We start from the raw sequence: 15,722 nt of genomic DNA on the forward strand, positions 1-15,722 counted from the left end.
ATTTAAGTGGTTGGGTGAGTGGCTATTTGAGTTAATTCCTCTATGAAAATCGTAAAAATTGCACCCTATTTGGTCGCCCCCATTTAACCTATACCCACTTTTAAAAAAAGTTTTAACTTGTATTCACTGTTTAAACAACTTCAGGCCTCTTTCTGCTCCTCCTTCTCATCCTTCGTTTTCTGAATGCTGAAACTTGAGATATTGTTATGCGTTCTAGCCTGATGATTCATATATATCTGCTTGTCCCATTATGTTCAGTTTGGTCTTATTCACAATAATTTAACCTCTTAGATATTTTAGCTTTACAGGCACATTGATTTTTGGTTCTAATTTATCTGTAGTAACTTGCTTTCATATCAAAAATATTTCTCATTCTTTAATCTTTGAAATGAACAACATCAATCGCTGCTAATCATGATTTATTAAATTCATTGTTGTTTAGAACTTCAGCTCTAAGAATGTTGAAGTTCAGCAAATACAAAACAAACTTCAGCCCTAGAATGCTGAAGTTCATCACAAACAGAACAAAGTTTCAGCTAAAACATGCTGAGTTCAGCAAATACAGAACAAAGCTTCAGCTAAAACATGCTGAAGTTTAGCAAATACAGAACAAAGCTTCAGCTACTCGAATGCTGAAGTTCAGCAATTACAAACAAAAACTTCAGCCAAAACATGTTGTAATTTTATTGAACTGAAGTTTGCCATTTGCACTATGAACTGAAGTTTGTGTGATTGCCTTTGCAAGTCAGGCCAAGCTTCATGCAAAAATATCTGAAGTTTTGCTACACTTCAGGCAAAACATTCTGAAGTTCAAACTTCAGACATAAATTTTTGCTACTTCAGGCCCGTATGTCTGAAGTTACGCGAAAAGTGGGTACGCTTGCAATTTTTTTGCAAAGCGGGTATCAGTTAAAAGGTGACCTAAAAAGCGGGTATAGATGCAAATGCCCCAAAATCCTATTAAAGTCTTAAATCTTGATTGTTGGGTTGTTTGGATATGCATTGGTGTTGTGGGCTAAACAAATCAAACTAATGGGCCTTAAATCAATTAAGCAACATCATGGGCTAACCCGAAGTCCAAAAGCCCACAAATACCCCCTATCCAAAAAAACAGCAACCTTAATCTCTGTTTAAAAAAAACCACAAACTACAGTAACAAGAATCTCTGTATTCTCCACCATGAATCTTCTCAAACTTGATCACCAACACAACAACTATTACCATATCAAATTCTCTTCAATTTCAGGAAATTCATCGACCCATTCATCTTTCTCAGCTCCCCACTTTCTCTTTTTCACTACCCACAAACCAAAATTCTTGCCTTTAACACTTCGTTATAACAATTTTAAGCTAAAAAATGTAAGAGCTTCAGCTATAAAAATCCAATCTTTGAGTGATAAAGAAGAGGAAAATTTAAAAGATTCAGAAGAGTATGAGTACTTAGCAGCAGATGGGGTTGTTTATAAAAAGACTTTGAGATTAGTAGAGGGTGCTATGTTTGCTGCTGTTTCTGGATTGGCTTATCTCTTGAGCAATTCTCTTGCTATTGAGGTACATATATGATTCTTGAAATGTAGAAATTTTTGATGGGTTTTTAGAGGAAATGCTTTTTGTTTATGTGCTGATTGAGTTATGAATTTAATTTAATTGTTTTTGAATTAGGGATGATATATTGATTGCAAAATTGTCATTTAAGTTCCTAAACAAATTTTTTTAGGAGTTTATTGGTTAATGTGATTTAGAAAGTAGTACTCCCTCTGTCCCAGTTTAGGCGTAAGGTATTTGATTGGACACGTTAAGACTTTTGAAATTTGTGGTTTAAATTAAATCACATAAATTTGCGGAGTTAGAAATCATCTCATTATGGGTAAGAAGGAAAATCTAAAGTTGAATTATTATTAAATATAGAAAGGTTTCATTCATTTTGGAACGGACTAAAAAGGAAAGAGTGTCACATAAATTTGGACGGACGGAGGGAGTAGTACTTTAGTTTAGGAATTATAGTATTGAATTTGTTTAACTCTGCTATTGTGCAATAAGTTAGGGAAGTTCTTTATGTTGTAAAATGTTGGAAATGTTGCTGAAGACCAAAAATGATTTAGGCTTGAGAATGATAAATAATGCTTCCTTAGATATGATATTTGCTCACTATCCTTCGCGATAATGGAATGCGATTAAATGCAATTAGCTTTAGTGGGTATGACAGTTTTTTTTATTTCTGCACTAAGCAAATAGTGAAAATAATTCTGATTAGGAAAGTAAGGATAGTTTTGGGTTTTTAAGTGCAAAATTTTGAAGAAGAAAGTAATGTTTTGAAGTAGAACAGAAAATATTAGATAATAGATATAAGACAAGAAGGTAGATTTTGACCTTTTTCTGCAAAATAAATATAATTTATAGAGAAGAAAAGACCAGTGACTAGTTTATGATTTTGTTTGATGTTTACTGTAAGACTGCATTAACTAAGAGTAGCTATATCATATTTCGCATAGATTCTGTGAGCTGGTCTTGTATTATCTGTCACTTTTTGCTGGTAGTTTTGATCTCCTAAAGGAGTTTGGCTTTCCATGTAACACAGAATTACTTCGGCTGTTTCTTCGCGTTGCCAATTGTTATATCCTCGATGAGATGGGGTGTTGCAGCGGGCAGGAAAACCATGGTTTGTCTCCTCTGCATACCTCATAGGTTGAACGTTTACTTGTTCCTAATCGCTTGTTCATCTGCTTTCTCTAACGATCATTTGTCCCATCTGATTAGGTTGCAACTGTTGTGCTCTTATTTGTCTTGTCTGGTCCAGTGAAAGCATTAAATTATATGGTGAGTTATACATCTTATAAACCATAAAATTTGTACATATAGGTTTGCGAAATATCAAATTTTCATTATTGCTTTCTTATGATACTTGTCATCCTTGCTTACTGTTCTTCTTCAATACTTTATGTTTCGCAAAAGTACTATTCATGTTTAGGTGATTTGTTACTAACATAGCTACACCTTTTTCTCGTTCTGATTCAGTTAATGCATGGTTTACTTGGCTTCACAATGGGTTCCTTATGGAGGTAGGTAGTGATTTCATTATGTGTGTCAATACGTGAATTCTTATTCGTCAAGTCATTGTAATGGGAATCCATTTTTGAACAGGAAGTCTTCCAAGAGTTATATACCTTAGTTTCCGACCCTCATTGGAGACACGTCCCTCTCCCACCCCCGCCCCCACCCCGACAAAAAGAAAACAGAATAAGTAACAAATAAAGGAGCAAGCATTGCTCTGCAGTCTTCCCCAGTATGTATCGCCTGATCCCGTTCTTTGTTCTGGCCCCGCCTTCTTTCGAAACCTCCAAAGAGAAATGGAAGTAGAAAATTGAGAATGCGCTAAGAGGACGCTTGCTCTATTTCACATATTAAAGTACCAAATAGGAGTTGTAAGTCAATTGATTTGTCATATGCACAAGTGAATATAATAGTGTACTTACCAGTGGCGGAGCAAGGAATTCAAATAAGGGGATAAAAGGAATTTCTTATGCCAAGAAGATTCAACAACTTATGTACAAGCAAAAAAAACACATTTTTACCCTATTTAAATAGTATAATTTTCCGACGAACGGGATTCTATTGAAACCCCTTGCACCCCTCTGCCTCCGCCCCTGGTACTGACTACTAGTTCAGACTTTTTGGGGGTTTTACTATAACCAAAGTTATGCACTGGAACACATTCTGCATCCTTCACATTAAATGTCGCTGCTGTTTGATGTTGTTCTATTTCTTATTTTGTCAGGTTGAGAACAAATTGGGGTGCCTCAATCTTCTTGTGCTCTATTGTATGTTCTCTCCCTTCCACTGTTTTTCTTTTTTGAGGGTGTTCTGTATTAATCACGGTGTGATTCCGACAAGAGATGATCAATTTGATTTGCAGGCTCGGGCTATAGGTGCTCTTGGATATGTTATATTATCCTCATTTTTAATAGGAGAAAACATCCTTGCTCTGGTAATTTATAACTTCATTTTCTCTTCTTTACGTCTGTTACAATTGTCTCTTTGCTAATGAAATGTATCGCTCGTGTGTTCCTTCTTTGCTTGTAGATCACCGTAAATATTCATGCTTCTCTCTCGTACATTCTCACATCCTTAGGCAGCCAGATAGTTCCATCTATGAATTTTATCTACACCTTATTCGGGACTCTGGTACGTGCTATAACTTCTTCCTATCTATTCAATAATTTGACAAGTAAAAAGCTAAAATTTTCTTCCTTTTACTCTTTTTTGCTTCCTACACCTGCAGCTTTTGATAAATTGTACGTTCTTCGTGTTCTTGCTGCATCTTCTCTATGCCATTTTTCTAACCAAATTTGGGATGAAATCTACATTGAACCTGCCAAGGTGGTTAGCTGCAGCAATTTAAACAGGTAAAAAAGAGAAGTCATTCTAGATGGGACTTTGCTCTAATACTACACCACAGTGATGGTTAATACAAGATTATTTTGATCATTATTGATACAAGATTGTCGGAATGGATTATCAACCAAGTTCATTTTTTGTTCAAAGCAATACAAAGTCATTAATTGCTCAGTTGCAAATGTATTTATAAGACATCTTGGCCAGTATATAAGGTGTTCCAAACTTGAGTCTGAATCTTGAAAACATCCATTGGCTCTTTGGGTTCATTGCTTAGTACTTCTAACTTTATTGCTTCACGCTTTTAATTGGGGGGAAAATTAAAAATAGCCAGATTTACAACGGGTAATTGAAAAATAGCCACAATTTTAAAGTAATTGAAATTTAGCCACTTTCTCGTGTAAAGATAAAATCTGAATATAAGCACCCTTATAAATACGGAAATATTCCAGCATAATATGCTGGAGTTCGAATTTTTTATACATGAGCTTACAACATAATGTCTTATAATTTCATAATGTGCTGGAATTCCAACATAATATGCGGGTAGTTTATGCGTACGAGTGACATAATTTTGCATATTATACTGGAACTATCCGTGTGCTGGAGTTCCAACTTAATATGCTGAAAGTTTATACGCAGGAGCTCTATAATCTCGCATATTATGCTGGAATTTTTCGTGTTTCAGCAAAACAGTGGCTATTTTTTAATAACTCTACACACGTTGACTATTATTCAATTACCGGTCCGAAAACTACTAACCCGTGCTATTTTCACGCTTCATTGCTTCCTACCCTCATCCAAAGGGAGTCAGTTGACAGCCTTCCTCAAATAATTAGACAGCATGATAGGCCAATTCTATTTTAAATTAGGAAAATTTTATACTCCTAATACAAACTAAAATCTGTTCAAATCTTCTAGTTTCTCCTTTTGACATCCAAAAATAAGGGAGGGAAAATAACCAGCAAACTTCAAAACTCAGCATTGAGTGAATTGGATTATCCAAATATCATGTCAAATCAAACCAATGCCACTCAATTTGGAATTGAAAGGACATCTATTTTGAAACATGACCATTGGAAGGGTCGACAAATCAAAAACAACTAAACAATTTTAGTCACCTAAAGTCAAAAGGGTAACTCAAAGGATATTCATTTTAATTACTTCACTAAACTTGAATTTGAAGGTGGATTCAAACAATAACGCCCTCAACCTGTGAAAAAGTAGTGCAATGAGAACCCCGAAATATCCTTCCGAGCTGGTTTCCAGGGAGCGGCTAGATACGGAAAGTAAAACTTCAATCCCAGGTCGAAAGCTAGAAACAAAAGTACCAGGAAGATCATAACTGTATCATACACTAATCAGTGGAAAATATAACCTTAAGCTTATCAAAGAAAGAGAAAAAGGTTAAACGTGTACCCAAAATTAGATCATAAACAAGGATCAAGCTTCTTTCCTTGTTATCCTGTCATTCAAAAGTGAAAAGCATTAGGAATCAATGCTTCACAAAATATGAAACTAGTCGAAACATATTGTTCGATACTTCGATGACATGAAAAGGTTTATATGCTCGATAAGGTTGAGATATGAGAATCTTCATATTTACTTGACCCCAGCAATGTCAATAGGGAAAAGGTTGGTTATGGTTTATCATGTGAGCCAGAAATGGAAGATATTTGTGCTGAAATCAAATCAGATATAGTTGAGCACAATGAGGTAAAATAAGAGTCGAGCACAATATATCTTACCTGAAACAGTATATCCCGAGGGCTGATGTTATTTCATGAATAACAGACGTGGCAAAATGCAGATAGAGTGACACTGAATAAGAGGAAAAACAATAAGAACAATCAGCCAATAATACGTAGGAGTTAAAAAACGACAAGAAAAAACAATGAGATTGGAAATCTCTAGGTCAAAAATAGAATATGGAGCAGACCAGATATTTTACACAGCACCAGTCACTTGTCACACAGTTAAAGTAGGTGTCAGAAAAGTATGTTCGCAGTTCAGCTAAGTTAAATTAAATTTTGTCAAATATAACTCACACGAAAACAGCATATCATATCCGCCTAAATCAAAATAGCAAATGTAATACCTGAATATGCAGTGTAAGCAAGAAGAACCCAGAACTCATCAACCATAGGAACTCTGCAAAGAAGAGATTCTCATGAGCGTAAAGGAATACAAGAATTCTGAAAAGAGAATATTAGTGATATGTAAAAGACATACTATTACAAAGTTGGTATGACTTAAATTCCTTCAAGAAACAAGACTAGTTTCCACTTACCCATCGTTAAGTCTGGCGGTGAGCGCATTTGCAACGGCAAAAGGCAGACAAAGCAGAGACTGCAAACATAAAGCTCCACTTCATAAACATCGAAACCACAATGCTGTAAGCATTATCTATTTATTTCTCTCTTTTCTTTAAATAAATTGTTTTTCTACCATACTATCTAGTGTATCCAATTCGAAGGAGAGATTATACCGAAACAACGCAGACGTTCTGTCGAAGACTCACTTTGAGGATGCACTTGTCCAATTAATACACTTAATTTTTCAATTTAAGAAATAAAAATTGGTTTTTTTGTCGCATAAAGATAATATTTCTCTATGATAAAGTAAGAATAGGAGTTACTAATCCAGGATATAGATGTCACACTCCTACGCTGATGTAGTTAAGTCATGGAATGATATTAACTTAAAGAAAAGATGGATTACTTTTAACCAGAAAGAATTTTAGACACTTGGCCTATCAAAAGATCTTATGAAATTAATTTAGCATATGTTATGGTTTTGCATTATCATCAGAAAATGCGTACCATGCACATATTTGTTTTCAGACCCTTGGGTTCATCACACAAGTGAGCCAAAATCATCCTTCCCTGCGGAAAAAAACCTTACTCAGAAACAACTTAAGATGAACTTCAAATAGATTTTTGAATTTTGAGATGGCATCGATTCAAGTAGAGCATGAGATGAGATGCATGAATTCCCTAAAGATCTGCATCTACTCATTTGTACAAGTATCTTCAGGAAACAGCTCATACTCAATAATTGAGATGGAGATAAATTACCACAAGAAATCCGAATGCAAGCCCAGTCCCCACGACCATAAGATGAGGATAGTTCTTCATTAAGTCGGATGGAGATAAATAGTCCCTGCATAACAGCCAATATTAATTACCACGATTTGGTCCAAAAATAATTAGTATTCTGAAAGTGAGAGATACCATAGAAGCACTCCTCCCAGTAGCACAACAAATGGGTAAAGCTGTCAAACATTAGAAATGAAATTTGTCAGAAACAGATTATAACCACCAAAACATATTATATTATCTAAGAAACGTACTTACCATGGCCAGTGCCCGTGGCATACTTCCTTTTGTTGCCTGAACAACCTTATGAACATTGTTAACACTGCCAAAAAATTGACGTTAATACTCTTCAACTGGCCCTATATGTTACAGCAGACAAAAGTACGACGATGCGGAATAAAGTTAACTATCCAAAGAGATGCAATACTATAATGCTAATGATGGACATTGCCAAGATCTGTAATGCAAATGATGGATGTTGCCAATGCTAATAAGCCATTTGAAATGTTCTGATAAATAAAGCACATGTCTATTTCTAGCCCATAGGCAAGAGATCAGAAAGAATTATGGAAGAAAAAGGAAGAGAACCCATTGAAGTATGAAAAAATTACTCACTTGCAATAGACCGTTGGAATAACAGCAAAAGCTACCATCAGCAACAACACGGCTTTATTGGTTGGAATTTCTGAAGTCAAAGGTTAATAGGAATAAGAACAATAAGAAACACTAAAATAAACTTCGGAACAGACAGGAAACACAGTCAGTATCCAGAAATGATACATATGGATATGCTCATCGAAGCAATAGAGGCACAGAGTTCATAAAGCATAAAAACTAGAATATGAATTCACTTGGAAATCCCATTAGAGAAATAATAATAAGAAAAGAAAAGAAAGAAACAGACACAATATGTATTAGAGTATCTGTTCCAAAATGATCTCCCACTTTTAATAAACCATCTTTTCTTAGCATTACTCCCATCTCGTGCTGGGTGGACTCTGGCATAAGTACTATTTTTCTTAGATGTATTTAACAAATAAATCTCTTCTGTTGAGCTGAGGGTCTCCCGGAAACAGCCTCTCTACCCTTCCAGGGTAGGGCTAAGGTCTGCGTACATCCTACCCTCCCCAGACCCCACTAGTGGGATTTTACTGGGTATGTTGTTGTTGTTGTTGTATTTAACAAATAAAACTTCCTAATTCTTTAAAGAATAAAATAAAACAGAACTTTAGGCAAGTGACCCATCTTAACCAGCTGTGGGTGACGAGAAGTTTTAACTTCAAGCCTTCGTAGGTTCTGAAGTCAAGAATGTGTCTTGATCATGAGCTGGTAAGCAACGACTAATTCAGAAGTAATGCAATTCCATAAACAGAAGCAAAAAGTTCTACCATTTGTAGCAGAATTCAAGTTCAAAACTGACAAGCTTTGATATATAAAATCAGAGAAAGTGTTCATTAGAAAAATCATAGAACTGCTTTAAGGAAATCTCTACAGAAAGTTAAAAAGCAAAAAGGGTAAAAGAAAACCGAACTAAAAGGAGAGCATAAGATAAACTATATAAATACATGAATATCATGTCAGATAAAGTACCTCCGATCAATACTCGGCACTTCATAATACACAGAGGGAGACAGAGAGGGTTGGGGAGAAACTTAAGAACTGAAAAACAAAGGACAATTTATGAAAGCCTCACCGTTCAGAAAAGGAACCCAACTCACAAGTGGCATAGACTTCCCAAACTGTTGGGCCCACCACTCAGCTCCTGAAAATATGAAGTGTCAAGCTGGTAATAGAGAAAAGCTGATAGAAACTTGCAAAAACAACAGACTGGGGTAGCTGGGGCCTGGGAGTGAGGAAGGACATCAAAGGGGATTTCCTATTGAGCAGTTTCACATTAAAAAAACCAAGCTTACCCACTAGAGCTGTAAAGAAATGGCTGAGATATATCAACATAAGACCCTCTGTCGGTCCATTTACTACCGGAAGAATTAGAGTGTTGGTGAAATAGCTGCAAAAGGAAGCAACATCCAAAAACTAGATTAAGAGATCAAAGATACTAACAAATCTCTGGAAAACTAGGATGAAACATTGATCAAGATATTTCCCTGATAACAAGGAAATCCCTTGTTTTCAGCTTCAAAACTCGGGAGCAAATGGGCCCGCCCCTCTACTCTTATCCACTTAACTAGACTTGGTTAACCAACTAGGATTCGAACTTGTGATGTGCGCCTACCACATATCCGTGTTGTATTACCTTTGCCATTGCCCCAAAATCCCAGGGCATGTCTCTCTTATATAGGTTAAATTATCTTCTGTTAAGTTCATACTATTCAAATAGCTATTGCAACTAGTACACAACATTTGATTTACATCCCGTCTTACTAATCCACCCTTCTAATATTCTAAGCCAATATCCAAAAACTAAACATACTGAGGAGTTACATCGAAACACCTACCTTTCCCAAGTAGCGCAGTAGAAAGGAACAGCTGATATAACCCAGAACCAGAAAGTATCTCGTCCACACATAGCAGTGCTCCCAAAAGCCAAGGCTTCAAACTGCTCAGATTAAACAGGAAATCTGTAAGTTCCAAGTCTTCCCAGGGCAAGAAAAAGGATTACTAGAAAACAGGACATACTGCACATGCAAGCGCATCACATCCTGCAAATTGTGAAAGCCAAGACATCTAATCAGAATCACAGCTAGCACACGCTCAACTTAGAGAGAGAATAATATAGGAATATATAAATGAAAAAGGAGGGGAACAATCACCATGATCAAAAAGCTCTCCTAGTGGACTAGAGGAATTTGTACGTCTTGCTTGCTTCCCATCAACAGCATCAAACGTCTGCACCCATTCGGAAGAGCCCAACACAATCAAAGAAGAACTCCAGCAGAAGATGAGTTGCTCTAAAATGAGCTCAACGTAGCATAATTCAAATGTCATACTATATGCAAAAAAAATACTAACTTAAGTAATAACCACCCATCCGAGCAAAAAATCTCAAGCCAAACTCAAAGGACATCTTCAATATTAGAAAACAAAACATTGACCTCAAAACATGCTATGAACAAGAGGCAAACCTATTTAAAGTAAAATACCAGCCAGAAGGAGTGAGATGTTCGATCAGTTGGAAATTTGTAGATACTTGTTTAAAGGCTTGCCTTTTGAAAAATACTGCTCCACTTTATAGAATGTAATGTGATCTCAATTCGTCTTTTGTCATTCACAACCCAATAAGCTTTTTACACTACAGAACTGAGTTAATATTATAAGGTTCATGTTTTCTCCAAGTTGAACCTGCTAATTCAACCTTGAACACATACTGACCAGCCGCAAACTTATCAGAGGGACTTTCACGATCTCAGATATTCGAAGACAGTAGCGCAGAAGAGGCGGGCTAAATGAAAGATCACACAAGTGCACCCTTTAATCTCTATTTTCTTTTCAGAAAGATAATAAAGTGGGACAGAGCAATGTGGTTATCTGAATTCATCTCAAGGGATCTCTAACTACAAACTACACAAATTGTAGAGAAACCATATGCCTCAAATCGTATGTTACAAGGATCCTTAATTTACATCATTGTAACTATATCATACGGGTGACATGGGTAGGGCACGATTCATACACTATTAACAGAAAAGTGCATATACCCATGCCAATTAGTTCGACACACTGATATAGGAAGTATGCCCATTCCAGAGTCCATGTAACATAGTCAAAGGCACATGATGTACGGATGAAGAGTTCATCAAATGCTGCTATAAAAAACCAAAGAAGGAAAAATACACCCATAAAAGTTTCTCCGAACTGTCATTTAGCTTCTAGAACAACAGGGGAAATGTTGGTAGTTGGAATGGTGGATCACATACATGCTAAGGCAAAATAAAGGAACACTTAAAAGACTAGATCAAGAGTCAAGACCTCAAGAAATTACTTGTAACAGCATATGTTTACCCTCTAGGTTCACCAATTAGACATGGAACTCAAATAGCATATATCTGGCTAAAAGAATCATACATGTCGACTATCAAAACAGTACTGCTACAAGAATAAATTAATAAGACCGTAATTACGATTATGGCTAAGACGGGCAAACCTGATAGAGGAAGAGAAGCAATCCATGAGCAAAATTAACCCATCTTGGAGGAGGTGAATCCAATTGCGGAGAATATATCTGGGGACAAAAACTTATCCAGTAAGAGAGAAGGTAAAAAGTCCTATTAAGAAAAGCTTTTGAAAATATAAAAAAACACAAAATATTGCTGGAAAGACTCATGAGTTACATCATCAGGAAAGCAGAAGAGCTTTCGACAACAACATATAAGGATGTGGCAGGCATAACAAATGAATAACTCCATTTATTAGTCCTTAAAAACTTTGTTAAACATACCTTTTTTTTAAATTAAAGAGTGTCCGAGCAGCATACCAAGCACTCTTCCAGTGGAAGGTATGGTTGCTGACGATCCAACTCACCACCATATCGAAAAATTAAGATACTAAAATTCAAATCCTTTGGATGCCTCTCCTGTATTATAACTAATTGAATTATTAATCAGGTATTCTGATCTAACTGTAATAGACTACACATACTTCCTAATCTACAGTCTGTTCAGGAGCTAAAGCAAACTTCAACCGGATGTTCCATAGCAGCATAATGAACCGAAACTTCAAAACAAAAAGCAGGAGAAACCAAAGAGGAGGCTGAAAACATGTCCTATTTACCTTGGATAAGCAACAAAACGTTATCTTCTAGTTCAGACGATGAGAACGGAAGAGATATATATATATATATATATATATATATATATATATATATATATATATATATATAGAGAGAGAGAGAGAGAGAGAGAGAGAGACAGACAGAATGCACGTGCACTTGCTTGAGAGACACAAAGTATAACTCACATATCCGAGCAGTGCAGATGTGATTAAGAACAAAAATCCTGTAAGTGTAATCTGCAATGGAAGTTATATATCAGACCTCAAAGCGCAGAGAATATACTAATGAGAAGAATAACATTTGCAACAAAGACCATAGACTACAGTGGGACGTACCATATTCGGTCTGGGCAACGTATAAAGAACATGCACACAAAAAAATTGTCAGTTAACTCCGGAAAAAGAGAAAAAGATAAGGCATGATCATCTGGCTAAAGCCATTAGCAAGTAATTGTTACAAACGGGTGACAAATTCATGTTAGACTATTTCTTCTGGCACCTGATGATTATGCACTTCATATATACATATATTGTATACACACAACAACAACAGGTCCATTATATAGTTACAGAGGGAAATGGTCTATGCTTTCCTAATACTCCACCAAAACTGCACTATCAATAATTGTTAATTTCTTTCATCATCATCTTCATCATCAAGGAGGCTTTATCAGTGGCAAAAAGTTTGTCTCAGAAACAAGATCCTGAAAGTTTTTTCTTCTACTTAGATAACCATGATCCTGAAAGTTGTTTTATTTCCATCACCATTTATGGAAGATGGCATTCTGTAGATTCATCAGAAACGAGAAAAGAAAGTTCCTTGAATTCATATTCCTTAATTCGGAATTCCACCAACAATACCGCTGTTCCATTTCAGTTCCGAGATCTGCTCTTCTATTCTAGGGTGTTCAAACAGTTAATTCTACGAGTGAATAGAAGCAGTACAAGGTTCTGAATAGGAAGAAAAGTTTTTTTTTTTTTTTTTAGGGGGGGGGGGGGGGGGGGATGGGGGTCAGGTGTTCCTGAATGAACGACTCTTTTAGACCATCCAAAGACAAAAATCATCCAAAAATTCCTATGTATCTCCTCTTTCCACATCACCATCTATTCTGAATTCCTAATAGAAACTTTTCTTCTTTATCGTCTCTTTGTTTCCTTCTTGACAGGTAATAAAAGAAGTTCATGTCCTCCAAATTGCCAAATGAATGGACAGCAAGACCGAGTGGGCTCACTAAGGAAGCAAATAAATGGAACCCATATACAAGAAACATCACTACACAAACACTAGAAATTTAAACACATATGCACAAAACTGTCATGGAAAAAAGATTCATCATAACATTCAGAGAGAACGAGAGAAAACTTACGGCATCCAAAGGGGGAAGAAATTGACACAGCGACTCCAAAATGGCTGCAACACATACTTAGCAACATAGGAGTGATCTACCCCACTGTATTTGTACCTATGAAGCGCTTGCACTCCATGTGCCCCTATGTAACCCATCCTTTCTTTCCTTCCTCTCGCTCCCTCTGGAATCACCTATAAACCAATTGGAATCTGCACAAAAATAATACGGTTAAAAGTTTCAAAAACGGAAAAAACCAGTATCTAAGTTAACGGAAAACAAAATTGATAGGACTACCAAAATACGATTTTGAATGTTGAATCTGGGAAACAAAGTAGAAACACAAAAGTGGCATGCTTAGAATTGTAATATAGGAGACAAGTTTTCAAAGCCAATTCCAAAAAGCTAGCAGACAAAGAAAATTTGAGCATTGAATCTGAGATACAAAGTAGAAACACAAAACAGCACACCTAAGCTGCAAGACTATGACCAATTTTCTGAACCATCACCAGAGTAAAAAAAGAAAACAAATTTGATGGGGACTCTCGAAATGGGATCTTGAACATTTCATCTGAGAACAAAGTAGAAATACGAAAAAGGTGTGCTTGGAACCTTATGACAAATTTTTCAAAACCAATTACAAAGTTAAACGAGAAAATAATTTGATGGGGCTATTGAAAAGGGAGTTTGAACATTTGAAAAAAGGGCAGCCCAGTGCACTAAGCTCCCGCTATGCGCGAGGTCCGGGGAAGGGCTGGACCACATGGGTCTATTGTACGCAGCCTTACCCTACATTTCTGCAAGAGGCTGTTAATCTGAGAAAAAAGTTTCAACGCAACTTTTCCACTACCAATTTCAGAGTTAACAGGAAAAAGAAAAAATAAGCAAACAAACTTCATGGGTACTATCAATATGGGATTTTGAACATTGAATCTATGATACTAAGCAGAAATATGAAAAGGGTGTGCTTAGAATCCAATAATATAACAAACCGATAAGCACTTTCATAGTTACAGTATCAAAATGGGATTTTGAACATTGAATCTATGAAACACAGCAGAAATACGGAAAGGGTATGCTTAAAATGCAAGAATATGTCAATTTTCGATAAGAAATTCCAGAGTTACAGTATCAAGGTTGGATTTTGAACATTGAATCTATGAAACTAAGCAGAAATAAGAAAAGGGTATGCTTAGAGTATGACAAATTTTCATTAGGAATTCAAGAGTTACAGTATCAAAATGGGATTTCGCACTTTTTTTAAAAAAAACAAAATTTGAATCTGAGAAAGAAGTAGCAACACAACTTTTCCAATATGAAATACGAAAGGGTACGCATAGAGTATGACAAATTTTCATTAGCAATTCAACAGTTACAGTATTAAAATGGAATTTCGCACATTGAATCTATGAAACTAAACAAAAGTAAGAAAAGGGTGTGTTTAGAATGCAAGAATATGACATATTTTCATGAGCAATTCCATAGTTATAGTATCAAGATTGGATTTTGAAAATTGAATCTGTGAAACTAAGCAGAAATAGGAAAGGGGTATGCTTAGAATATGACAAATTTTCAAAAGCAATTTCAGAGTTTCAGTATCAAGATGGGATTTTGAACATTGAATCTACAAAACTGAGCAAAAATACGAAAAGGGTATGCTTAGTATGCAAGAATATGACAAATTTTCATAAGCAATTCCATAGTTACAGTATCAAAATGGGATTTAAACATCGAATCTAAGAAACATTACGAAAAGGCATCTATAATGCAATGATATGAAAAGCAATAGCCATTCTTAGTGAAAATTTGAAACTTGAAAGAGTTCGCAGAATCTAACCTTTTGTGAAAAGAGGATGCAGGGAGTGATCCTTTGGAGAAGCGATGAGCAAATGTTTTCTGTTTCTTGGAATACAAAAAAAAAAAAAAAAAAACGTACGAGTATAGTAGAGCAAAGAAGAGAGACACACAAAATTGGAGGGGGGGGGGGTTAGGACAGGTACGTGGGGTGGGAGGGGCGGACGGACCGTATGTTTTTTCGTTAAGTATTAATGTTTGATTGAGAATCATTCGTCTAAAAAAAGGTTCAAGCTTTTTAGGCCCCGTTTGGCCATGAGTTTTGCCAAAATAAATTTGGAATTTATTTTCAAATCTCATGTTT

The 15,722-nt window shown here is 35.9% G+C and overlaps 2 protein-coding genes across 5 annotated transcripts; one reads left to right on the forward strand and one right to left on the reverse strand.

Annotated features, from left to right (window-relative positions):
* The first annotated feature begins 1,121 nt into the window (after nt 1-1,121).
* LOC109212841 lies at nt 1,122-4,653 on the forward strand. Its single transcript, XM_019376536.1, has 8 exons — nt 1,122-1,551; nt 2,579-2,659; nt 2,758-2,817; nt 3,016-3,059; nt 3,776-3,818; nt 3,914-3,985; nt 4,081-4,182; nt 4,280-4,653. Exons 1-8 carry the CDS (start codon nt 1,180-1,182, stop codon nt 4,397-4,399), a joined length of 894 nt encoding a protein of 297 aa, XP_019232081.1. The 5' UTR covers nt 1,122-1,179; the 3' UTR covers nt 4,400-4,653.
* Nucleotides 4,654-5,350: 697 nt separating this feature from the next.
* LOC109212839 (choline/ethanolaminephosphotransferase 1) lies at nt 5,351-15,485 on the reverse strand. Of its 4 annotated transcripts, none has more exons than XM_019376533.1 (20): nt 15,402-15,485; nt 13,586-13,776; nt 12,555-12,564; nt 12,405-12,455; nt 11,593-11,670; nt 10,262-10,337; nt 10,128-10,150; nt 9,947-10,047; nt 9,404-9,498; nt 9,184-9,252; nt 8,106-8,175; nt 7,749-7,812; nt 7,626-7,666; nt 7,470-7,554; nt 7,215-7,277; nt 6,683-6,741; nt 6,491-6,543; nt 6,141-6,213; nt 5,812-5,857; nt 5,351-5,605 (listed from the first exon to the last, which is right to left on the reverse strand). In XM_019376533.1, exons 2-19 carry the CDS (start codon nt 13,720-13,722, stop codon nt 5,836-5,838), a joined length of 1,170 nt encoding a protein of 389 aa, XP_019232078.1. In that variant the 5' UTR covers nt 13,723-13,776; nt 15,402-15,485; the 3' UTR covers nt 5,351-5,605; nt 5,812-5,835. The 4 variants fall into 4 exon arrangements, with proteins under 4 accessions (XP_019232078.1, XP_019232077.1, XP_019232075.1 ...); XM_019376532.1 differs by having other exon boundaries at nt 5,351-5,668; XM_019376530.1 differs by having other exon boundaries at nt 5,351-5,707.
* Nucleotides 15,486-15,722: the final 237 nt, after the last annotated feature.

The sequence above is a fragment of the Nicotiana attenuata genome, unplaced genomic scaffold, assembly GCF_001879085.1.
Source record: "Nicotiana attenuata strain UT unplaced genomic scaffold, NIATTr2, whole genome shotgun sequence".
NCBI classification, from domain to species: domain Eukaryota; kingdom Viridiplantae; phylum Streptophyta; class Magnoliopsida; order Solanales; family Solanaceae; genus Nicotiana; species Nicotiana attenuata.